The following is a 26,035-nucleotide window of genomic DNA, read 5'->3' as shown; positions in this document are numbered from 1 at the left end:
CTAGGAGACCCACTTTCTCCATAGAACCTAGACCCCCGCTGCCTGGCACATGGCTGCCAGCAAATTCTGTTCTGCAGGCCCTCCTCACAATCCTGGGGTTCCAGGACTGGAACAGGCTGTGTGTGTGGCCTGTGCCAATAAAACTTTATTTATAAAAACAGGCATGGGGCTGGATCACTTTGCTGACCTGTGTGAGAGGAGGAAGACAAGGGCAGGCTGGCCTGTGGAGCAGCCGCTCCCAGGGGCCGAGTTCTCCAGTCCCTTTTCTAGCCTCTGTTCCAGCAACACCGGGTCTCATCCAATCCCTGCCCGCAGGGGTCTGGACCACAGCTGTCCATGCCCGTGCACTTCCCCCCCCCCCCCCCGGCCTCCAGCTGGGGCGCCGGGAAGAGTGGCCTGGCCAGGCTGGGTCAGAACTCGCATCTGTGTCCGCTGGGCTTATCTGCGCTGTGGATGGGGCGTTAGCACATGCAGCTGCGGCCAGGCGCGTCCCTGAAAGGCACGTGGTTCAGCCGCAGGTGCCGCCATGGAGGGCTCGGGCCAGCCGGGCATCTGCACGGTGCTTGGGGCTCAGGACCGCCCATGCTTGATCCAGTTCCTGATGGTCCACTTCTGCCCGGAGCAGCGCTGCACCACCAGCCGCAGCCCGAAGTGTGCATCCTTGGACATCTCCACCTCCAGGCACCTGCCCGTGTCCCGGCTCACGATGGGGCCGCTCTGTGCCGGGGTCACCAGGTCAGCCCATGCGATCCCTGCAGCCCCATCCAGCCCAACTGCCCCCACCCTGGCCCGCACTCACCTGGGTGAAGTCCCACAGCCTCTGCGTGGGCCGGGCCACATCCTCGCACTTCTTCAGTGCAGGTGCCCGGCCCCTGCCCTCGTCCACCAGGCACTTGGAGTCAGGCAGGAAGGCGGTGGACCCCAGTGGGCCCAGCTGCAGCAGCCCCTCGGCACTGTAGCGCACCAGCTGTAGGGGCAAGAGGCCTGAGTGCACCCCACACCCTGGGAGCAGGAGGCACAGCCCCCAGCCCACTCCTTCTAGCCAGGGAAGATGATCTTGTACCCCCCCCCCCCCACCTGGCCCTGTGGGAGATGCTTCCCAGGACCGGAAGTGTGTGCTCTCGCCCCACCCCCACCCTCGGCAAGCCACAAGCCCGGGCCTCTATTACGTGTGTAAGCAAACTTCCCTCCAGGGGTTCTCTTGTGTATAAGCATTAACATTCCACATGCCCACACACCAGTACACATAAGCACACCTACAAGCACCACCTGCACTTGCACACATATAGATGACCCATGCATGTACGCACCACCCAGAGATGCACACACCCACATGTATACACCCATGTGCACATATTTCCATACATATCCACACGTAACATCCACATATGCATGCCCCCACATGCACACCCCACTACACACGTGTACATGTACACAGCTATACACATCCACACATGTATACTCACACTGCACACATGCATAGTCATCCACATCCACATGTGCGCACTCATACAAACCCATGCCCATATAGCCACACATACCACCCATACACATGCACTCTCGTGTTGGGGCCTCTCTGACCCAGGGCTGCTGAGGAGGTCAGGAGACTGCAGCAGGAGGGGCCAGGGGCATGACTTCCTCTCCTCGGCTCACTGGCTTCCACACACAGGTACAGTGGGGCTGCCCGGAAATGCCCACGAGCACCACTGAGGAGTCCACAGCAGCAGCACCCACACAGTGCCGCATGGAGCACCACAGGTTTCTGCAGCAGCAGCACCCACCCTGCTCTGCAGCCCCGTGGCCTCCTGGGCTTCAGGAACTTCAGGTCTCACCACCTCCAAGAGATTCCGAGGTGGAGCCAGGCAGAGGCTCGCGGGCTCAGTGCAAGTGAAGCTGCTCTCCCTGTCTACACTCCTCATGTCCCACCTGGTCCACTGGATGGGGGAAACTGAGGCACGGTGTTCCATGACTTGCCCAAGGCCCTGCCCTTGCTCATCACCCACCTGGGAGGCCATGCCATGGCAGGGGTAGAGGATGGCCCGGTCGTCGTCCTCCGCTCCCTGGTCCAAGCAGTAGCCACTGGCTTTGCTATTCCTCACCTGAACCAGACACCAGAGGCGGCATGAGGGTCAAGTGGGCCCAGCTGATAGGGCCTTGGGTGCTCTGGGCCAACTGTTGAGGTGTGGGGCCACCTGAGCAGGGAGAAGAGGCACAGCCACGGCCTGGGGATGCCATAATTCTGTGCCGACATGCAGGAGCAAGCCTGGCCCTGGCCCTGAGCTCTGCCCAGCAGGCCCAGCCACCTTAGTGGCACACCAGCCTAGACACCAGGGCCCCTGTGCTCACTGGACCAGGTTGGATCCTCCCTGCTGCCCAAACCAAAGCCCAGAGGCCTGGGTCCATCAGCATGAAGGAACAGGCTACAGGGATGGAGAGGCACTGCTTCACCGGCTGACAGTGAGCTCAGAGCCCAACCCTGGGCCCATACCGCTCCCGATGCAAGTGCTGAGGGCCTGTGTGTGTGTGCAAGGCGGTGGCCCAAATGCACAGGTGCTGGGGTCTACGTGAATCTGTGCGTGTGCGAGTCTACGCATGCCAGTGGAGTCTATGTGTGTCTGTACATGTGTCTACATGTGTGTCTGCGTAAGTCTATGCATGTGTTACTCACATGTTAGCATACATGAGTCTGTTTGTGTGAGTGCATGCATGTCTGTGAGAGCCTGCGTGAATCTGTTTGTGTGTCTATATGTATGTGTGCACACTGTGCACACATCTTTATCTTTGTGTGCAAGTGGACACGCAGGCAGCACTTTCCTATGTGCTCATCCGAACCACAGCTGACACACACAAGCACACAAGTGCAAGTATGGACACGTGATCGGTTGTTTCCCTAGACACACATATGGCATGTATTCTCCCATGGGGGGGGGGAGGCTGCACACATGTGGTGCGTGTGTGTTCGGAGGCGGTACCTCTCCGTACGTGAGCGTGTTGTTGTAGGTCCGCATCTCTGGGTACACGTTCTCCAGGTACCACTTGAAGCTGCGACATTTCAGCCTCTGGCGCAGGGCCAGTCTCTCGGACACATCCCCAAAATCCACGCCTGGGTTCTGCGAGGTAGACGCAATGCAGCCGTGAGGCAGGGAGGGTCCGGGGTGAGCACCAGGACCAGCCCTCAGGCCTGGGCACGCCCAGCCACCCCACCTGCCAGGCACGGAGCTGCTCTGGGCTGAAGGCCTGTTGTTGATCCCTAAAGTCACCGCGAGGGCTACAGGAGGCTCCTGCAACAGTGTCAGGCAGCTCTGGGGGTCCGGGCAGACCCTCAAGAACTAAGCACTGTGTGTGCGGCCCCGCCTGCATATGGACCACAGAGGACCCTGTGTCCCTTTCGTTGCGAATGAGCCACGTCCACTCACACCTCTGAGTCCGTGCTCACTGGGGAGGAGGCTAAGAGACATGGGGGTCCCCAGAGGGCTCATCTGACCGATGGTCCAGCCTCACCCGCATGCCAGGCACAGCTGGGCATGTGTGACTCCAGGGGTTTGCTGTCATGGGCAAGAGGGGGGCAAGCTCTTGCTTCACAGGAGGGGGTGTCCACAGGCTGTTCCCAGAGGGAGGAGGCTGGGCCTTTCTGCCACCACAGGAGCAGCTGTTCCTCAGCACACGCACAGCTACACAGGTGCACATGTGCGCAGCTACAGGCACTGAGCAGCACACAATCGCACACATGTGTATACACCAAAATCCAGGCCATGACCCCTGTTCCTGCGTCTCCTGCCCCTCCCAAATGGGCTAACGGCACGTGGCCAGGCCCAGGCTGTGGTGGGGGTCCTGGGGGGCCGGCAGAGGCCGCTGCCCCTGTGCTGATTCTGGGGAACCCCTAGCCCAGCCGCGCCAGCTCACAGTCATGGGGATGTTCCAGGCCATGTACACGTGGGACTTGAAGCCGTCCATCCACACCTCGGCTGCGCGCAGGGCGTTGCGTTTCGCATAGTAGTCGATGTCGTTGTTGTAGGGCTTCCGGGTGCGCTCGATGTGGGCCACGCGGGAGCAGGGCAGCACCTCCATGCTGCCCCCACACTGCCACACCTGGAACGGGAAGGGGCACCCTCAGCAGTGGCCAGGGAGGCACCGCATCTCGCCCAGCCCCACCCTTACCACAGACCACTTAGCATCACACCAGTCCCTCTGCCCCAGAACAAGCCCATCTGCCAGGAAGTGGCAGCCAGGTGAGAGGAGCCACACGCAGCGCCAGCACAGGCAGGAGCATGTCAGGGGCACCCAGTCCCCGTCCCTCCAGGCCTGGATGGGAGCAAAACAAGGAGGACAAACCCCAACAATTCAACCTGCCCCAGCAGCTGGGAGCAGGGAGGCCCCCATGCCCAGAGCCCGTCTCCTCAGTTCCACACCAGAGAAGCGCTGTCACTCTGCCTGTGCAGTGTCCAGGGCCTCCATCACCCACACAGTGACGGTGGGAGAGCAGGGAACAGCCTGCAGGGAGCTACACAGATGGAAGGAGATAGAACCACAGCAGATCCCCATCCTCACAGGTGACACTGTCCTTAAAAGTGTCCCTATACTCACAGCTAACTGTCCTCAGAGGTGAGTCCTGACAGGTGACACTGTCCTCACAGGTGACCCCATTCTCACAGGTGACACTGTCCTTAAAAGTGTCCCTATATTCACAGCTAACACCATCCTCACAGATGACACTGTCCCCAGAGGTGACCTCATTCTCACAGGTGACACTGTCCTCAGAGGTGACCTCATTCTCACAGGTGACTCTGTCCTCACAGGTGACACTGTCCTCAGAGGTGACCCTGTCCTCACAGGTGATACTGTCCTAAGAAGTGACCCCCATTCTCACAGGTGACACTGTCCTCAGAGGTGACCCCATTCTCCCAGTGACACTCTCCTCAGAGATTATCCCATTCTCACAAGTGACACTGTCCTTGAAGGTGTCCCTATACTCACAGCTAACACCGCCCTAACAGGTGACACTGTCCTCACAGGTGACACTGTCCTCAGAGGTGACCCCATTCTCACAGGTGACATAACATTTACGGGTGAGACTTTCCTTAACAGCTACACTGTCCTCACAAGTATTCCCATCTTATCACTCAGAGGCTGCTGTCCCAGGTAACCCCATTAAAGCCCTACCTGCTGGCCTATCTCTCCGGCCCTTATCCTTAGTATTTTCAAAGTGAAACCAGTTTCCATCATTTTTTGCACTGCAGCTGGGCCCAAGCACTTGCCGGAAAGGCCAGTGCTGTCCTGGTCCGACCATAAGGACATACAGTGCAAGGCCTGGCCTGTGCCCACACCGCTGCTGTCAGAGGCAACCTGGAAGCAGTTCTCACAGCTGTGCTTGGGGGCAGCCCCTTCTCTTTCACTGTCCCACAGCCTTCTGGCCTCCCCAAGACCCAAGTGGCACTTGGTCCCTTGGCCCCACAGCACTGCCTCCTGCCCTGCCTGAGCTCCTCTCAGCTGCCCACAGTCTCACCCCCAGTGCACCTGAGAGCTCCCACAGGTGGTACCTGGGCTGGGAACCCAAGAGAAGCCACCACTGCGTCTCCAGGAGCTCACAGTCTAGGCCTGACCCGTCCCGTCAGAAGATGATGGAAACTGGTTTTCACCTTGAAAATACTAGGAATGAGGGAGAGATAGGTTAACAGTAGGCACTTGCCTTACATGCAACCATCGCAGATTCGATCCTCAGCACCCCATATTGTCCCCCAAGCACCTCCAGGAGTGATCCCTGAGCACAGAGCCAGAAGTAAACCCTGAGCACTTCCCCCAAACAAAACAAATACTAAGGCTGAGGGCTGGAGCAATAGTACACCGGGTAGGGCCTTTGCCTTGCATGCGACTGACCCAGGTTCGATTCCCAGCATCCCATATGATCCCCTGAGCACTGCCAGGAGTAATTCCTGAGTGCAAAGCCAGGAATAACCCCTGAGCATTGCTAGGTGTGACCCAAAAGGCAAAAAAAAAAAAAATACTAAAGCTGAAATGCCGCCACCCCTCAACTACCATTAGTTCTCAAGCTGACCTTCCCCCATGACTCCAGTGACTAGATAATGGGGTCACCACCTTTCCACAATTGACAGACCCGTGAACCCTTCCCCTCCATCCACCTGCCACCCCCACCTACTGCTCCCCCAATCCACCCAGTCAGCATCTCTATCTCTCATCCACCCACCCAGCCACTGTCACCGTTGCTGCCTCCATCATCTATCCCCTCACTTCCACGCGGGCCGTGGTGGCCCCATGCCCGGCCACACCCGTCAGGAGCTGGGCTCACACTAGGCCCAGCAAGCTCGGTGCTGCACTGGGTGACCAGGTCAGGCTGCGACTGACAGGAAAGCAGCATCCTATCCCACAGGCCGTCTCACCTGGTCCAAACTCAGGAGCCAGCCCACCATCACCTTCCTTTCAGCTGCTCAGAATCTGCCCGTTTGATAAAAGGAAATGACAGTGATTCGCCTTCAGTCTGGACAAAACCCTGTGAGTCAGTCTGAGAGGTTTCACAGAACACTGAATTTCACTGCAGATTTCTAACACACTTGGCACTGCCTACTGCCCTGTGCTGCCTGATGTCCCAGGCAGCCCCAAGCTGACACCCCAGGGTGCCATTGGTCCCCAGCTGTGTCAGGACCGTCCCTCTAGGCACAACCTGACTGGGTTTACCTCAGAAAGGGAGAGGTGTTGGGCCTCTTAGTGCAGACCTGCCTTCCCAGGCATCCCACGTGAGACAGTCTCCAACCCAGGAAAATGAGTTTCCCCCTCTGCCCCGGGCCCCTCTGGGCGGTCTCAGAAGCCCAGGAGCAGGGGAGATCCCGGTGTGTCACGAGCCCAGTGCCCACTCCAGGGATGGAGAATACTCGTGACAAGGCCGAGCTCCACTGTGGGGCGGTGAGAGGCGTACGCGCTAGCTCAGACAACGCTCGGCTCCACCCACAGGCATCACAAAACAGCTTCCAAAGAGCAGAGTTCAGGGCCCACAGGAGCCCTGGGAAGGACATGCTGGGCAGAGTCACTCGACGGTCCCCTGATGCAAGAGGAGCCCCCAGGTCAGCCGAAAAATGCAGAAAGGCTGCCAAGGAGGACAGACAGATGCAGAAAATGTTTGCACTCATGACTAATGGGAGAAACTCAAACTGCCGACAAAGAAGGAGCTTCACACCTGCTGCATCTGCAGAAAGTGAAATGGGGGCAGGAAAGTGCCTCCCTCAGGACCACTGAGGACACACAGACACATATGACATGAACACACATGACTCATGAACACATGGAACAAACACATATGAACACACAAGGAACACAACACACATGGACACATGAGAACAAATATGAATATGGCATACTGTGAACATACAAGGACGTAAAAGACCATACAAGAATACATGAACCCAGACAATATGAACACACAAGGATATGTATGAATACAAGACAACATGTGTGAACACATGAACACACGCCTTGAGGGGACAGAGGGTTTGGTAAATTATATCAAGAGCCATTAAATGTGCAATGTGATTTCACTTCTAGAAATGTGACTTGAGGTGCAGAGAGGACGCCTGCCTTGTAGAGGCCAATCTGGATTCGGTCCCTGCACCACATATGGTTGCCCAAACCCCATCAGGAGTGATCCGTGAGCACCGCTGGGTGTGGTTCAAAACCCAAACAGAAGCATGTCCTCATAAAACAAAAGCTGTGAAAAAAGGTCAGACTTAAGCCCTCTTATTTTCAAGATGCACAAAACGACAAAACATGAGAACAGCATGGAGCCATGGCCTGGAGCCCAGGGGACCCCTGAAATGCTGTCACTGCCGCCTGGGGATGGGTCTGGCACCAGGACAGATGGTCCCACCTGACAGAGCAGCGGCCACCGGGGAACATGAGGGGGCGTGGAAACTCCACTGCATAAAATCCTTGTGTACAGGAACACACACGTGGAGGTCACGTGTGTAAGACCTACTGTATACATGGAACACAGGACCTCTGTCTGTGTATAGGAACACACAGGTGGAGGTCACGTGTGAGACCTGCTGCATGCATGAAACACTGGACCCTGTTGAGTGCAGGTGCACGTGTGCAGGTCACGTTTAAGTCCTGCCACATGCATGAAACAAAGAAGCCATGTCTGGGCGCAGTCACATATGCGGAGGTCACGGCTGCATGTGTCCAACGCTGCAAGGACGCCCCTGGGGAACCTGCCACATGTCATAACAAAGTGGTCCGTGTGCAAAAAAGAGAGCCAGAGAGGCTCGAGGCCCAGCAGCAAGGGCCCAGGGCAGCCCTTGGCAGCCAGGGCAGCCCTCAAGCTTCACTGGCCGTGGCCACAAAAGAAAACAAAACTAACAAAAAGCAAAAACAAAATCAAGGGAAAAAAACAAATTCCACAAAACCTGCATTCACCAAGCACGAAGCTGTGATGAGTGTGGAGACAGCCTGAGAGCACAAAGTTGGCCCATCCAGGGACTGGGCAGGCACAGGGACGGGACAAACCACCTCCCCAGACGCTGAGCACCAGAGCCCTTCCCACAGACAGCTCGCTGGGGACAGCATCCTGTGCACCCCAAGCAGTTCTGCTCCCCTCATGGGCCCTCCCAGTGCCGGACAGGAGAGAGAAACAGGCCCGGGCGCCCATCTGCGGTGAGGTCGCCCTGGACAAGGACGGACAGGTCTGACCTTCCAGAGAGGAGCCAGTGACTGCTGCGCTGAATCCGATGGCCACCTGCACCGATGCCCCCACGGGCCCCTGCACTCTAGCTGGCAGACACGTGGTCACACTACCAGTCAGGTCGACTCAGCCCTGTGCAGGCTCAGTCTTCTGACTGAGGGCATCTCTATGAGCCTCCGGACACCCTATCAGAGGCAGGGTAGCCTCAGGGCCCTGGAGAGAGGAGTGCCCCTCCACATTGCGCCCCACCTGCAGTTCCCACACACTGACACCCTCTAACCCCTGCTCCCTCCCCCACACACCTGCACTCCCCTGCTTCCTCCCCCCAACACACACTCTGCACCCCCTGTTCACACACACAAACACTCTGCACCCCCCTGCTCACACACACACATACATACTCTCTGCACCCCCTGCTCTCTCTCACACACACACACACTCTGCACCCCCCTGCTCACACACACACACTCTGCACCCCCCTGCTCACACACACACTCTCTGCATTCTCCAGCTCACACACACACTCTGCACCTCCCTGCTCACACACACACTCTGAACCCCTCTGCTCCCTCACATACACACACACTCTGCACCCCCTGCTCACACACACACACTCTGTACCCCCCTGCTCTCTCTCTCTCACACACACACACACACACACACACACACACACACATACTCTGTACACCCCGATCCCTCCCACACACACTGCATTGGACCCTGGAGACAGGCAGGTCACAGGTCAAGTCCAGCTGCCTTTCTCCACCCACACCCTTGGCCCCAACCAGACCACCCCGCCTCAGCCTGAGCCCCTACCTTTCTCCTATGCCTGGTCCTTGCTGGGGCCCTGCCCCTAACCCATTATTCCTCAAAAGCCGCCCCTGTGAGTGCCGGGACTGGCCACAGCAGCAGCCCACAAGTGCCTGGGACAGACCTGAGATGTGCCACTCAGATGCCACATGGACACCAGGAGAGCCCTGGGCAGGGACAGGCAGAGCATAGGGCCCGAGTCTTCAGCCATGAGCACCTTGAGAGGACAGCTGTGAGCCCTCCTTGAGCCCACCTACGGTGGGCCCAGCTACGGTGGCACCAAGGCACACACACAACCCTGATGGGCAACAGGCCTGGTGGCCTCTCCCAGACACTTCTTGTGGTGTGGGATCAGCAGTGATGAAGATGACGGGCTCGGGGCTCACCCTGACATACACCCCTCGCCTCACAGCCCACCCTCCAGCTTCCACTGACCAGCTGCTGGCCCCTCTGCCTCCTGGCAGCTCGGGGCCCAGCCTCACCCGCATGCCCAGCTCGATGTTCTCGCCGCCGTACACCTCCATCCCAGGGTCCAGCAGGCCAATGTCCCTGAAGTACTCCCTGTCCACCACGAACGAGCAGCCAATCATAGCTGGGGTCCTGAGGGAGCAGAACCGTCACCTGCCTGCAGGGAGAGAGGGCAGCCAGCCAGGGTGCCCACCCTCTCGGTCCTCACCACGGGGATATCTATCACCTAGCCCCATGACACAGACCACCAGGAGCACGGCAGAGCAGAGGACAGGCCAGTGGTCATGTGCTCCCAGAGGTCAGCAGCAGGGGACAGAGTGGGCAGGACTGACCCCCAGGAACTTAGCCATGTGGGTGCCCACACGGTCACTCATGTTCCTGCCACATCCCATGCTGTCCAGCTCTGCTGCCTCTCCAGCGTCCCTGAAGGCTGTCCAGGCACCAGGGTCCAGCCTTTCTGTGTGCTCAGCCCGGCCATGCCACGCACAAAAGCCAGTTGGGGCAACCTATGTGGTCTCGTGCCCATGGCGCTCGTGTGCTGTCTGGCAGCACCAATGACCCATAGCCTTGTCCCCCAGAGAAACGGGCTCTGGCAGGAACCACCACCCCAAGAAGCCAGTGAGGGCTGAGGCCCCTCTGTCAGGGACAAGCCTGGGGCAGCTGCGCAGGGCCAGGGGGGCACAGGAGAGGGAGGGAGAGGCCAGTAGGAAAGGGGTGACCTCTAAAGTCCTTCATGCAGAGGCAGGAAAAGACCTCCTGTCCCCAGGGTCCCAGCACACCCGCTCCATGAGTTCCTGCTGCTCCTCCCCACCGCGCTCCCTGCACTCTCACAATGCTCCCTGAATTTCCCCACAGTGCTCCCCGCACACCTACCCCACGGACAGCTCCCAAGAGGCACTGGATCTCTCTGAGAAAGCAACAGGGAAAGGTTGACCTCTATTCCCATGCAAAAATGAGGTCAGAAGTAATATCTAACACTCGGCCGGCAGGCAGCGACAGAAGCATTAAAAAGTGCTTTTCTCTTTATTTGCTCAAAGGTTCAATTTCAATTTAGAATCTGGCCTGAACGCAACAGTAAGGAAATTCTAATGCTGTTGTTAACTTGACAGCAAGCATCTGATAATTAAGTTACAGTTCTGTGTACGACAGGCATTCCTCTCATTTTCTTAACAAGAACAGAAAGTCCGAGCGATCTCTGAAGAACTGAAACACCCAACCTCCTGCCGAGTCTACAGCTGGTGATGATTTCCCAGTGCTGCTTTGAGCTCCAAACCATGCTCAGACCAGCTCAGAAGACACAGCCAAAGGCTGCTGCACTGGGCTGGTCACAGGAAATGGCCAGGGGGGCTGGAGCAATAGCACAGCGGGTAGGCGTTTGCCTTGCATGCGGCTGACCCAGGTTCGATTCCCAGCATTCTATTTGGTCCCCTGAGCACCGCGAGGAGTAACTCCTGAGTGCATGAGCCAGGAGTAATCCCTGTGCATCGCTGGGTGTGACCCCAAAAGCAAAAAAAATAAAAACAAACAAACAAACAAAAAAAAACAGGAAACGGCCAGGGCCCGGTCTCTTTCTCCATCCTTCTCTCTCCTCATGGGATGTTCACAAACCTACCCCAGCACCCCAGCTGCAATGGCTCCTTCCTGCCCACCTGCCACAGGGGCAGAGCTGGACACCCACAGGGTCCTGTCCTTCTGACCCTGCAGCCTGCCAGTCCAGTGCTCACCTGATGGGGGCCGCCTCGTCGCCGCGGTCCAGCCAGTCCCTGGGAGGGACGATGTACATGCACCAGAGGCCCCAATTGTAGCCGTGGGCTGCGCTGGCATACTGCTGCACCTCGAAGGTGTCGAACTTGATGTTGTCGATAGCCGGCAGCACGATACGTCTCCGGTCCTCACGGATGCGCATCAGAGCGGGCTCAGCCCTGCAGGGCACAGTGTGAGTGATGAGAGGGACGCCACTGTCTCTCCCTGGGGCTGTCCAAGGATGTGGCACTTCTAAGGGGTCATCCTCTCCTCCCACAGTGCACTAACAAGCCTCCCATGTGGTCTCCCAGCCCACCAGGAGGAGCCCAGGGCTCTGGGAGCCAGGCCACCACACCACATAAGTGTGTGTGCAGCTGCGTGACCCATCACATCTGTGTGTGTGTATGTATGTGCTATTCATGCACACGTGCTTGTGTGGTGCTGGACTGTGCACACCTCCAAGTGTGCGTGTGTGTAGCCTCCCCCCACTGACCCGTCATCCTGGGTGTGGATGGACACACCCGATGGACAGAGAGCTGGTTCTTTTCTGGGGTCCTCCAGACCCTGTCAGGGACACCATGGGCCAATGGCCACTGCACGCTCCAGCCCTGGGCTGGCTGGGTGGCCCGCAAGCCCCTCCTCAGCATCTTTCACTGCCCCGAGCCCTTCAGAGACCCTGGGCCCAGACCCCCAACACCCCTGGGGTCCTCTCTATGGTCCTGCTCCTCAGTCATGGAGGTGTCCCTCCCCAGTCTGCCACCTGGAATCATCTAGAAGGTTCCACAGGGTTGGGGGCTTGCTCACGCCGCCAGGAACAGACCCGGCCCCACAGACTCGCCTCTCCCCGCTGACAGGGCTTGCATCCACTCACGTGGGACAAGGTGGGCCTGGAGCGGCACCAAGGGGAGCGCGGCCCTTACCAGCCGGTGCTGAACTCCACGTGGGCGTCAAAGAAGCCGACCACGGGGGCCGTGGCCGCCCGCCAGCCCTGCAGCCGCGCCCGGATCAGGCCTTCCCGTCGGCTGTTGCGCACAACCTTCACGAGCCCAGGGTACCGCTTGTTCACGTACTGGTCCAGGTTGAACTTGAGCTCCGCTGCAGAGACACACACTCAGCTCAGCACCAGCCCCGACAGATCTCCTGGGAGGGGCCCTAAGAGTGGGCCACACATTTGGGGCGGGGCCTGGGGTGGGGCCACATGTTTGGGGCGGGGCCTAAGGGGTGGAATCATACATCTGGGATGGGGCCCGAAGGCTGAGCCACACATCTGGGGCGGGACCTTGGGGTTGGGACCACATATCCGGGGCGGGGCCTGAGAGGTGGGGCTACACATGGGGCAAAGCCCTAAGGGTGGACCACACATCCGGGGCGGGGCCTGGGAGGGGTGGGATATCATATCGGGGCAGGGCCTGAGAAGTGGGACCACACATCCAGGGTGGGGCCCTAAGGATGGGCCACACATCTGGGGCGGGGCCTGGTGGGTGGGGCCACATATTTGGGGCGGAGCCTGAGGGGTGGGATCACACATCCGGGGCGGGGCCTAGGGTGGGGCCACATCTTGGGGGCGGGGCCTGAGGGTGGAACCGCACATCTGGGGCGGGCCCTAAGGGTGGGTCACACATCCGGGGCGGGGCCTGAGAGGTGGAATCACACATCCGGGGTGGGGCCCGAGGGAGTGGGCCACACATCAGGGCCGGGGTCTCATGCTGGGAAGTGAGAAGACACACCTGGGGCGGGGTCTGAGGGGGTGGGACCACACATCCGGGGCGGGACCTCAGGAGGGGAACCACATATCTGAGGCGGGGCCTCCACTAGGGGCGGGGCCACAGCCTGAGTAGGACCAAGCAGGCATGGGCGGGGCCTCAATCCAGGGATGAGGTCACCCAGCCGAGGAAGTCGCACATCTTGGTTGGGGCCCCTGCCAGTGGGGGCCACAACCTCGGGACCAGGCCACACATGGGGGTGGGCTGCTCATGCGTCTGGGGTCACAGACGTATGAAAGCAGAAGACATGTGCAGCGGGGGAAGTGCAGTGGAACCAGCTCGGAGAGTCCAGGCTGACCCGTGAGCCAGGTGCATCCCAGCCCGTCGTGAGGTTTGCCGACAAGGAGGGATCCGGACGCAGCCACCAGGGTCACCAGGGTCTTGTGGAGGAACTCGGTAGGGACCCTCGTGCCTGGGACCCCAGGAGGCACATTTGGGCAGGAAGTGGTTGGGGGTAGGGGTCACTGTCTGATGGGCTGGTGTCCATTTGGGGATGGGAGAGCATTCTGTAGTTGATAATGGCCCTGCACACCGGGGACATAATGCCACCAGGTTGGCACTAGAGTGGCTCCACGGATCCACATGTACATCACCATAGTTGGAAAGGGACAGAGAAGCAACATGGTGAACACTTTGGAGAGGGAGCCAGGAGCTGTCCCAAGGGTTTTGGCCAGGGGGACTGTCTAGGGGTTAAGAGGGTATCCAAGAGAGAAGAGCACTGGAATAGCCATCAGGGTGTCAGGATGGTGACACCATAAAATGGTGTTAGGATGCAGGGGCAGGTCTGAAGTGGCAGGGAAGAGAAGAGATGAGGATGGGCACATGTAGGGTGTAGGGATGGCCTATGTGCAAAGGTGGCCTTTGCGCCATTATTTACACATTAAGGTGTGTAGAGGAGGCAACACACGAGGTGGTGCCGGGATGCAGGGCTGTGCAGGGCTTCAGGTGGCTTGCAGGGGTGTGGAGGGCTGTTCAGGGTATGGATGGCTCGCAGTGCTGCAGATGGTTGTGCAGGGGTGTGGAGGGCTGTGCAAGGGTGTGGAGGGCTTGCAGAAGTGTAGAGTACAGGGCTGCAGATGGCCGTGCAGGGGTGTGGAAAGTCTTACACTCGGTTTCCTGCCAGGTGACTACAGCTATTCACCTGTCACAGGCTCTGGGGACACTCCAGGGCTGCCCTGACCCACATGTGGCTTGAACCCACCTGCCACTCTCCCCGGGGCCCCTGTCTGAGCTGCCCCACTGCGGTGTAGACACCAGGGCCTGCTGCTCCTTGTAGGGTGGGAGATGCTTCCTGGGTCCAGAGCAAGGAAGGGGGCCCCACACGGGTGCCAGTCACAGCTAGGCGAGGGGCTGCAGTGGGGTTCCGGCTCCCCTCCGCTCCTCGCACCCCTCTTAGAGGCTGAGTTTAATCCTCCCGGATTTTGGAGCCTGAACCCAGAAACACGTCCTCGGCGGGAAGAGGGTCTGTGTGGGAGGTGGTGGAAGGACAGCAGACCAAGAGGGCCCTCCCTTGGCCCAGGCGCTCACCATGGTTGCTGCTGTCGTCCACCAGGATGACCTCCTTGAGCAGCTGCGGGGGCGTGTGGTTGACCACACTGTGCACGGAGCGCAGGACCACTGACAGAGCCTCATTGACGAAGATGAAGACCACAGACACCTGTGGCAGCGCCTGTGGGTAGCTCATCTGTCGGCACCTGCAGGGGCATCGTGAGGTCTCAGGAGGGCTCCAGATCACAGTGCTCAGGGTGAGCACCAGCGGTGGCAAGAGGTGGCCAACTATCTGAGATGCCTCTTTGGGGGCAGTGGGATCACCAGCTCCAAGGCCACAGCACCCATATGGGGCAGCCTCTGCCACTAGACCTGTTCTTCCCCTTCACCTGCACCAGGTGACCCATCTCCAAGTCAGCCTGAGACCCTGGGCTGGCATCTGGACACATCTACAGACTCACGTTCCCCAGGACCATGATACCATCCTGTGCCTGGAGAAAGAAGGTCTTAAAGAGTCCCTGGAATTCTCAGAAGCCAAGAGGCACAGCTGCCTAGAAGTAAACCAGTGACCAATCCTGATGGTGATCAATACTAACAACCACGGGAGTGATAATCGACCCTGAGGGTGATCGATACTAACAACCACGGGAGTGATAATCGACCCTGAGGGTGATCGATACTAACAACCACGGGAGTGATAACTGATCCTGAGGGTGACCAATACTAATAACCATCAATAATAATTACCAATCCTAGTGGTGATCAATATCCAACAACTGCTAACATTACAATTATGAATTGAACAGTAATAGTGACAAATGGTAACAAATATTAATAACAACAGATATTGTTGTTATTATCCTCATGATGGTATCCTCATCGGCCACCCTCTAGAACTCACGGCTGCTTCTCCCGGAAGGGAGCATAAAATGAGGCACCCATAACCATGCCACCGAACTTATGCGCCAGGCTGTTTTCACTTGGGGCGCCCCAGAGGGGGGGTGGGTGAGAGCCCTCCCCGCCCCAAGGGACCCAGCCCTGGCAGCCGACCTCCACAGCTCAACAGCCACCATGCTCCAGGCCACTTTCCACACGCTCAGGCCAAGCCTCACACATAAGTGAACATATTCCTGGACACATCATAAGACACACCCTACCCATTTTTCATAATTACCACACCATATTTGATGCAGTTCAGACAGTAGGCAACAAATCATAGCACTGCACTGCACTATCTATCCTGTTGTTCATCGATTAGCTCGAGCGGGCCCAGTAACATCTCCATTGTGATACTTGTTACTGTATTTGGCATATCGCATACGTAACGGGTAGCTTGCCAGGCTTTGCCATGCGGGCGAGATACTCTCGGTAGCTTGCCAGGCTCTCTAAGAGGGGTGGAGGAATTGAACCCGGGTCTGCCAGGTTGGCCATGTGCAAGGCAAACGCCCTACCTGCTGGGTTATCGCTCCAGCCCTAAGAGGGAAATACATATATTTGCTTCTTGGAGAGCCCGGTAAGCTACCGAGAGTATCCCGCCCGCACGGCAGAGCTGGCAAGCTATCCGTGGCATATTTGGTATGCCAAAAACAATAAAAATAATGGGTCTCATTCCCCTGACCCTGAAAGAGCGTCCAATACAGCAGCATTGGTAAATTCAAGTAAGGAGAGGCTGCTAAAATCTCAGGGCTGGGATGAATGAAGACATTACTGGCGCCTGCTCGAGTAAATCGATGAACAATGGGATGCCAGTGATATAGTGAATAACAACTGAAAATGATGATTAAACTGATGATAATCTTTACTCTGACCAGTAAAGTCATTAAGCAATCATAATGACCAGTACTGCCCATGGCTGATAAGACATGAGCAACCCCAAAGCCCCGCTCCTCACAGCACCCCAACAAGAAGCCAACATCCTTGTTGGATGGACCAGAAGCCCGAGCCCAGGGGGCTGCAGGAGAAACCTCTATTGACACAGGCTGCTGGTATTCACTGGACCATTTCATTGATGAGAAAAGTGCTTTCTTATAAGACTTCATTTCTGTAGAGAAAAAACTGGAATGCACAATATTCGTGAACTTGCAAATTGTGTAAAACAGAAAATAAAATGTTTCAAAAAAGGAAACACACTTAGGAAACACTTCAGGGTAATGGTAGTAAAGGAATAATTTCAGGAAGAGGCCCCAAGAAACCTGTGTGTGGGTTCTACAGCCCTCAGTTGGTATGTGGTCCTTAAGTCACTCCCATTGGACAGATTCATCCAGTCACCAGAGCACCTGAGAACTATGGTGTCACCTCATGCCTGAGGCCCTGGAGTCACCTCACGCCTGAGGCTCATGGGGTCACCTCACACCTGAGGCCCATGGAATCACCTCATACCTGCTGCCCTTGAAGTTACCTCACGCCTGAGGCCCATGGAGTCACCTCACACCTGCTGCCCATGGAGTTACCTCACACCTGAGGCCCACAGAGTCACTTCACACTCTCTGTCCAAGGAGTCAACAGCCTGCCTTGAGGCTCAGACTGCATCTTGGAAGGAGCCCAACATTTCATGCTCACGGATGCTTGGTGCCTCTGGTGGAGATTGGCAGCACCTCCATGCTTCTGAGCGCTCCCCCTCATTACTCTCCTGCTTCGTCTGAATCTGCCAGACCTTGGCTAAAATGTGGGATACCCTGCCAGCAGCCATGGTTTTGGGGGCCCATTCACCAATCTGATCAACCTGTCCCACCTGTGGCCACATACGGGTTCCCTCAGGGGTGCGGGTATGCTGTGCCATCAGCCGGGTCAACACCATCCCATCGCAGCTGAGCTGTGTGCACTTGGTGACAACCCCTTGAAGCTGTGCTGAGTGGAAGGGCCAGGTTGCCAGAGAGAGTCACTTCCACGGTCAGGGAGACATGGTCACAGGAGTGACTCTGTGGGAATGGTGGGGCGGCTGGGCTGCCACAGGACAGAGAAGGCAGAGCTGACTCCTATGGGGCCAGGAGGGAGGACACCGGCTCCCTGCCTGATTTCGGTGGTGGCTCCAGCCCATGACATGCTAAGGGATAGTGGGGGAGAGGAGCCCAGGCGGGGAACCTGCTCCAAGGACACCCGTACCCATAGCCTGTCCCAAAAACAAAGCCTCCTCAGAGTCCCCTTCTCCCTCTCAGCGCTGACCGCACCATTCACTCACGGAATACAGCGAGTGCATCATATGCTGAACAAGGCGCCTCACGGCACCTCCCCACACAGACCCCCTGAAGATGACAGAGGGACCCCACGGGGCTGGAACTGGGCTCCTGGCACTCACCCCACACTGAATCTACAGACATTGGTGCTGAGAGCCAGGAAGCCCCAACAATTACTATGCATGAAAACCCACAAGCATGTAACAGGGGATATTGCTTTACTGGAATGGAGAATGGGGTCTCCGAGAAGCCCATCCATCTTTATGATTCTGTATAACTTGGATTTACCCATCTTCCATTCATTATCCCCTGGGCAAGTCTTAATAACCAGGATCTGTGTTATGTGCTTTGTGGCATAATTAAAGCCACTGGTTAATCAGAAAAGTCATCTACCCAGACAAAGGGAAATCAATAATGGATGTAATGGGAGACAGGCAGCGTGAACTCTGGTTACAGCGGACAGAGACTGAATGGGATGGGAACATTTGCACACACACACACGCACACCGCCCCATAGACCTGCACACATGCGCATATAGACTCATGCATGCACACATGTGCATTCATGTGATCGCAGGTACACACAAGCACATTAGGCATAAATACATGAGTGTACTGGCACATGTGTGCACTCACATAGACGTACATATCTGTGCATGTGCTAGCACACATGAGCGTGTTGGCAGATATATATGCACCTAAGCACACGTCTGCCATCTCACACATATGCAGTGTGCTCACAGCTGTGCACACGTATGCCCATGCCTGTGTGTACACCACATGCAAATAAGCACACATACATGTGAGCATGTGGGTGCAGACATGAATAGGCACTCTCTGCCTCACACCTATGTGGGCACATGTTTGCCCAGGTGCAGACACAGCTGCCAGGTGCCCTTACCCACACGTGTGTGTTCCTACATCCACATGTGTCTCTAAGCAACCATGGGGGGTGGGGGGAAAACCTGGAAGTTTCAAATGGGTGGGGCCCAGGCTCACTTTTCCATTTAGATTCCTGAGTTGCCTAAGTGGGTGTGGCTGCATGGAGTCCCTGCTGTTTGGGGGATGACGAAAACTCACATTGCAAACCCACAGGAGCACCCAGCTCCAAACCCTTCCAGTTTGTTTTGGTTTTGGTTTTTTGCTTTTTTGGGTCACAGCTGGCGATGCTCAGGGGTTACTCCTGGCTCAACACCCAGGACTCACTCCTGGCGGTGCTCAGGGGACCATATGGGATGCTGGGAATCGAACCTGGGTTGGCCACATGCAAGGCAAACACCCTACCCACTGTGCTATCGCTCCAGCCCCCAAGGCCCTTCCAGTTTGTTCTGGTGTCTGATCAGCTGCCAGCACAGCTCATCACCTTCGCTGGTTTCCTCAGGCACCAGGGGCCTCAGGGGTTGTCTGGGTCAGTGGCACAGAGAATGAGTAGGGGGCTGGTACTGCCACCCAAAGAGAGACTGTAAGGGAGGGCTACAGCCCACCAGGGGCCAGCTTATGGGTGCACAGGTGTCCAGCAAGGCCACACACAGCGAGCGGCCGCTGAGATTTGGTGAAGCTGTCCAGGCTGTAAGCTTTGCAGGCTGCCCAAGGCTCAGTGTGTCACTGTGTCCTTGGTGCTGCCAGTAGCATCAGCAAGACAGCTCCCTCCTCTCCCTCTCTTGAGGGGCTGAGCACCTGTTAGACCCCTGTGTCATAGATGTGAGACATGGTGCAGGTGTAATGGAATGCAGGTGTGATGGTGCGGGTGTGACAGTGCAGGTATGACTATAGGTGTGATGGTGAGGGAGTGATATAATATAGTGGTAGAGGTATAACAGGTGTGACAGTGCAGGTATGTGAAGGTGCAGGTGTGAAGGTACAAGTGTGATGGTGTAGGTGTGACGATGCAGGTGTGACAGTGCACGTGTGATGTGCAAGCGTGATGGTTCAGGTGTGACAGTGCAGGTGGGACAGTGCAGTGTGACGGTGCAGGTGGGATGGTGTAGGTGTGACAGTGTAGGTGTGATGGTGCAGGTGTAGTGATGTAGGTGGGATGGTCCAGGAGTGACAATGAAGGTGTGATGGTGTAGGTGTGATGATGTAGATGTGATGGTACAGGTGTGACGGTGTAGCTGTGATGGTGCAGATATGGCAGTGCAGGTGGCATGGTGCAGGTGTGACAGTGCAGGTGTGACGTGCAGGTATGATGGTGCAGGTATGGAAGTGCAGGTGTGATAGTGCAGGTGTGACAGTGCAGTGTGACAGTGCAGGTGGGACGGTGCAGGTGTGATGGTGCAGGTGTGACGGTGCAGGTATGGCAGTGCAGGTGTGACGGTGCAGGTGTGGTGGTGCAGGTGTGATGGTGCAGGTGTGGCGGTGCAGGTGTGGCGGTGCAGGTGGGATGGGGTGTAATTTGGGTGTGACGGCATACAGGAGTGACACGGAGGTGTGCCCAGGTCACACAGCTACAGACTGTCTCACCGTTTGGGCCTGTAATCGGGAATGGTGCGGTCCAGGGAGATGCGGTCGCTGAGCTGTGCATTGTAGCCATACTCCTCGTACTTGCTCTCTGTCTCCGGGCTGTCCTCATGCAGCGTGGCTGCCACACCACCCTGGCCCAAGCCTCCTGGACCCTCCACCAGGCCGATGGGCTTGGCGAGGCCTGGCAGGACAAGGAAAGATGGTGAGGGGCCCTGTACCATGTGTCCTGGCTACCCTAGACCCTTCCCACCCTCCTGCTCTGCAGTTTCTCACCGAGACCCTGGAGCCTGCAGCGAGGCCAGACTGCGGCATACGGAGGCTACATGCCACATCCAGGGACTCCGACACACAGGGGCCAGGTGAGAGTCTGCGTGAGCCTTGTCTGAGTGACAACTAACCCCGCATCCCAGGTGACGACTGACCCCGTGCCCGTGTGGCGACCAATCTCACATCCTGGTGATGACCGATCTCATATCTCAGGTGACAACTTGCCCCACATCCCAAGTGACAACTAACCCCATATCCTGGGTGACAACCAACATGTCCCAGGTGACAATGGACCCTGTATCCCAGGTGATGACCAACCCTGTGTTCTGGGTAACAAATGAGCCTCTATCCATGTGATAATTGAGCATGTGTCCTGAATGACAACTGATAAGACAGAGCTAGCAACATTTTCAAGGGGAAACTGTCAAATAAATGGGATCTGACCCTGTGTCTCAGGTGATGACCAACACTGTCCTGGGTAACAACTAAGCCTGTGTCCGGGGGACAGCAGCCCTGTGTCCAGGTGACAACTGAGCCTGTGCTAGCATTGACTCTCTGAGCCCATAAGAACCCATGTCTCTGGCTGTTTGAGTCTCATCTGCAGCCTCAATGCCATCCGGTGCCCTGGGTGACATCAAGGGTTCACTTGAAAATACGAGACAACTGGACCCATCACTTTGCTCTGATCTCTGCTGCTGTGTCCCCCCATGCTGGTAGACCCTGGTGTGGATTAAGGCACAGAACCCCAGACACGCTCTGTTGAATGAGTCTAATGATCTCATCCTCTTTCAGAAAGAATAGCCTCTCACGGTTGAGTGCAGTTCCTTTTCATTGTCTTAGTCCAGACTTTCTCAAGTTTATAACAGCTCCTCCCCGCCCCAGTTTGACCCATTTCAGGGAGAGTTCTGTTAAATTCTTTGTTAACTCTCTCCATACTTGTGTTCTGTTTCCTGGGCACTTAGCATCTTTCACTCCCCTCCAAGGTCTTCGTCTAAAACCTCCCTTTCATGGGGCTGGAGAAATAGCACAGCGGGTAGAGCGTTTGCCTTGCATGCAGCCGACCCTGGTTCAATTCCCAGCATCCCATATGGTCCCCTGAGCACCGCCAGGAGTAACTCCTGAGTGCAGAGCCAGGAGTAACCCCTGTGCATCGCTGGATCTGACCCCAAAAAGAAAAATAAATAAATAAAACCCCCCTTTCAGGCTGCCTTTCTGGGGCACCATTTACCCGTCGGTTCTTCTCACCCCTTTTCACTTGAGCATATGTGAGGGTTCCTGTTCCCTCCCGCGTGCTCTGGCTGATCAGCCTAGGACAGGCTCAGCCAGGGACAGGTGCCCTGCTTAGGAGGACCCTGCCTTCACCCTGGACGCCCTTTCTCTGTGCTGAGTCCTGCCAAGCTTTCTTCTTTCGACTGCTCCCTCACAGCCCTGCGTAAGCATTGTGTTTCTGCTGTTCAGGTGGTTTCTCTTAGCACCCATGTCGAGCACCGCTTTGGTCAAGTGACCCAACTGTTTCCTCTGAGCCCTGCAGAGACCAGGGGCTCTTCCAGCCCACCTTGCTGTGTCCTTGGACAAACTTGGCCCCTGCTGGGCCATGACACAGCAAGCTTATCTCCAGGCTGCTTTGTGCAGGGGCTGCCACACTCACAGTCACACCCACACCCACACTCACCACTCTCTTATTTACACCCACACTCACACTAACTACACTCATCCTCACCCACACTCACACTCATTCTCATATTTACACCCATATTCATACCCACATCCACACTCATACCCATACTCACACTCACACCCCCACTCACACTCACACCTCACCCCCACTCATACTCACACCCACACTCACACTCATGCCCGCACTCTCACACCAGCATTCACACCCCTTCTCACACCCACACCCCCACTCACACACCCCCACTCACACTCACACCCACACTCACATATTCACATCCCCACTCACACCCACACTCATATTCATACCCTTACTCACATCCCCGCTCATACTCACACCCACATCCCCACTCACACCGACACTCACACCTGCACTCACACTCACACCCTCACTCTCACACCCGCGCTCACACCACACTCACACCCACACTCACACACATACTCACACAGCCTACTCATACACACTTGCACACTCACACTCACGCTCTTCCACACACCTGCTGCCCCCAGGCCCCTACACCTACCTCCTGAAGTCTAGGGTTCCTTTCTGACATTCACCCACAAAGTAGGAACTTCCGGCACAAACTCACTTGCAGGCTCTGAATTCTCCCCCCTAGGGAAGAAGCAGGGGTGCAGGTTAGAGATAGGGGCACCCAGGTGGGATCGGGCTGGGGCAGCAGACGTGGTTACCAGCAGATTTCCTGAGGCCAGCAAGCTTCTGCCCAGTACAGCGCTTCCCAGGGCTGCTTGCCTTCCTGCTTGCCGTGTGGGCGGCCGTGATTCTTCCACTCAGAGGGAAGTGTGGCTTTCACACTCCCAGCTTCTCTCGAGCCCTGGCTTCCATCTGTCACAGCCACTTCCACCAAGATTCTGGCGGAAACAGCCCAAGCTGAGGGGCTGTGAATCACGGATGGTCTTAGAGGGAGACGGGAAAGGCAGAAGCGCAGAGGTAGCTGTCCAGACCAGCTTCTGTGTGAGTGCCCAGACCCTCCACCATGGACGCACAGGTGCCCCACGCAGCTCACCACCCATGCGGATCCTGGCAAGCCTGGAAATCGGTGTACCTGGAATTTTCATAGGTTTGGCATCTCTGAAGAGATTAGTTGTGAAGCAATGAAATCGTATCATGGGGTGGGTGCCACTAGCGGGCTTCAGCAGAGCAGGGACTCTGCCCACCCTCTCCTGAGGGCGCTCCAAGGTTGTCAGCCAGAAGACATGCACTCATGAATTTTCACAGCTTGATTTGCCTCTCTGTTCTGAGATTTAATTCAGAGTCTGTAAGGCTGGGCTGATGGATGAGCTTACGTGGCTTCGGCTGTGGGATGTGGGTATGGCTTCTGAAGCTTCCAGAAATGCGGCGGGGTGATGGGCAATGGAAGCTGGCCTCCCCAGCTCCGAGAAGACACAAGAGTTCTCAACCCAAGCAGAATGGATCACGAAACACAGTCACTTCTATTTCCAAAAGGCCACAAACATTTGACAGTATGACAGAAGTGGGGCTGGAGTGATAGTACAGCAGGTAGGGCTTGGCCTTGCACGCAGCCAACCCAGGTTCAATTCTTGGCACCCTGTGTGGTCCCCCAGGAACTGCCAGGAGTAGTTCTTGAATGCAGAGCTAGAACTATCCCCTAATCATTGCTGAGTGTGACCCAGAAATAAGCCCAAAAATGACAGGAACTTATTATTTGAAGGACCAGAGATTGGCACAGACTTGAGAGTTTCTGAAATTGTGTCCGTGACTTTCAGAAAGAGGTCACAGGCCAGTGCCTGGGTGTGGGCACTCAATCTCAAGTGGGTCCTGACTGGCCCGTGGCCCACACCCCTGCACCCATGGTGCCACCTGCAGTCTGTCCACCTGAGTGATGTGGACACTGGGGCAGTGCTCAGGATGATGGAGAGCGGCAGAGACAGCCCCAGGGGATGCTGTGCTCATGGCGAGTCCTCTGACCATACTCCATCGCCTTGCCTTGTGTTCCATTCACAGAGGGGCTCCCCCAGGCCCTGTCCAGGCTACCACCTTGGCCCTGCATGTGTGCCGGTGAGGAGGGCAGAGCACAGAGCAGAGCAGCCCTGATGCCACTGTTTGCTCCACCCTGTTAAAACCTACTCTGAGTCAGCATGCCTAGAGAGTCATTCTGCTGACCCCAACGTGGAGCTAAAGTGAGAGTCCAGTGTCCCTCTGTGCCAGCCTCACTCAGCCACACTCCAAATACAATGGCTAATTCCATTACTGACAAATCTTTGAAGACTCTCCAAGGACCCAGAAGGAGATCATACTGCCAACAGCACAAGGACTCACTCCCAAAACACTGTGGTCGTGAATATTCTACAGGACATAGAAATACTCTGAAGTATTTTCTCACTGAGACTAATATAGGTTTGGTGAATTTCCACATATCATAGATGTGCTCAATTGATATAAGTATTTATAGTATCAAAGGACAGGAAATAATAAACTACTAGAAAAAGCAGGTAGAATGGATTTCCAGCTTTCTCTTTGTAAAGTATGCAAGGGCATGGATGGCATAAAGTCTCTCCTCTCTGGGGTAAAAATGCCAACTTGCCAACTTGTGGACAGTTGGCTTCACTACTACTATCTACCCATCTAACCATCTATCTACCATCCATTCACCCATCAATCCATCCACCTACCCATCCACCCACCTAACCATTCATTCATTCACCCAACCACCCACCCTCCCATCCATCCATCCATCCATCATCCATCCATCCACTCATCCATCCATCCACCCACCCATCCACCCACCTATCCATCCATCCACCCATCCACCCACCCACTCATCCATCCATCCACCCATCCATCCATCCACTCATCCATCCATCCACCCACCCATCCACCCACCTATCCATCCATCCACCCACCCATCCATCCATCCACCCACCCATCCATCCATCCACCCACCCATCCATCCATCCATTCATCCATCCATCCACCCACCCACCCATTCATCCATCTATCCATTCATCCATCCATCCATCTATCCATTCATCCATCCATCCACCCACCCATCCATCTATCCATTCATCCATCCATCAACCCACCCATCCATCCATTCATCCATCCATCCATTCATCCATCATTTCGTCCACCAACCCATCCACCCATCTGTGCACCCATCCATCCACCCATTCATCCATCTGTCCACCCATCCATCCATTCATCAACCACCAGTCATCCATTCATTATCTACTCCCCCAGCTACTTGTTGATCCATCCACCCATCCATTTGTTCACCATCCACCCACCCATCTTACAAACACATGTCTGTCAGTAATCTATGATGTGTCAGACTGTCCATCTGTCCATCCCAACATTTTCCTTTGCCTTTGCTCACATTTCTGTGGCTCAATTTTGTTTGGGGAATTCTGCTAAGCACCTTGCACCAAAAATAATTTATTCTTTGCTTTTTGGGTCATATCCTGTGATGCTCAGGGGTCACTCCTGGCTCTACACTCAGCAATTACTCCTGATGGTGCTC

The 26,035-nt window shown here is 56.3% G+C and overlaps 1 protein-coding gene across 1 annotated transcript in view; it reads right to left on the bottom strand.

Annotated features, from left to right (window-relative positions):
- Window positions 1–395: 395 nt before the first annotated feature.
- GALNT9 (polypeptide N-acetylgalactosaminyltransferase 9) overlaps window positions 396–26,035 on the bottom strand; it is a 30,292-nt gene continuing 4,652 nt past the window's right edge. The window contains exons 2-11 of the mRNA XM_056115543.1: window positions 20,595–20,775; window positions 14,998–15,164; window positions 12,628–12,802; window positions 11,689–11,886; window positions 9,979–10,096; window positions 3,904–4,089; window positions 2,973–3,110; window positions 2,004–2,099; window positions 800–967; window positions 396–717 (exon numbers count right to left, since the gene is read on the bottom strand). Coding sequence (XP_055971518.1) covers window positions 571–717; window positions 800–967; window positions 2,004–2,099; window positions 2,973–3,110; window positions 3,904–4,089; window positions 9,979–10,096; window positions 11,689–11,886; window positions 12,628–12,802; window positions 14,998–15,164; window positions 20,595–20,775 — 1,574 coding nt within the window. The 3' untranslated portion in view covers window positions 396–570. The remainder of the gene's footprint in view (window positions 718–799; window positions 968–2,003; window positions 2,100–2,972; window positions 3,111–3,903; window positions 4,090–9,978; window positions 10,097–11,688; window positions 11,887–12,627; window positions 12,803–14,997; window positions 15,165–20,594; window positions 20,776–26,035) is intronic.

This window comes from Sorex fumeus, unplaced genomic scaffold (genome assembly GCF_029834395.1).
Source record: "Sorex fumeus unplaced genomic scaffold, SorFum_2.1 ptg000029l, whole genome shotgun sequence".
Taxonomy (NCBI): domain Eukaryota; kingdom Metazoa; phylum Chordata; class Mammalia; order Eulipotyphla; family Soricidae; genus Sorex; species Sorex fumeus.
Note: the sequence above shows the minus strand (reverse complement) of the source record. Positions and strands in the feature narration are given on the sequence as shown.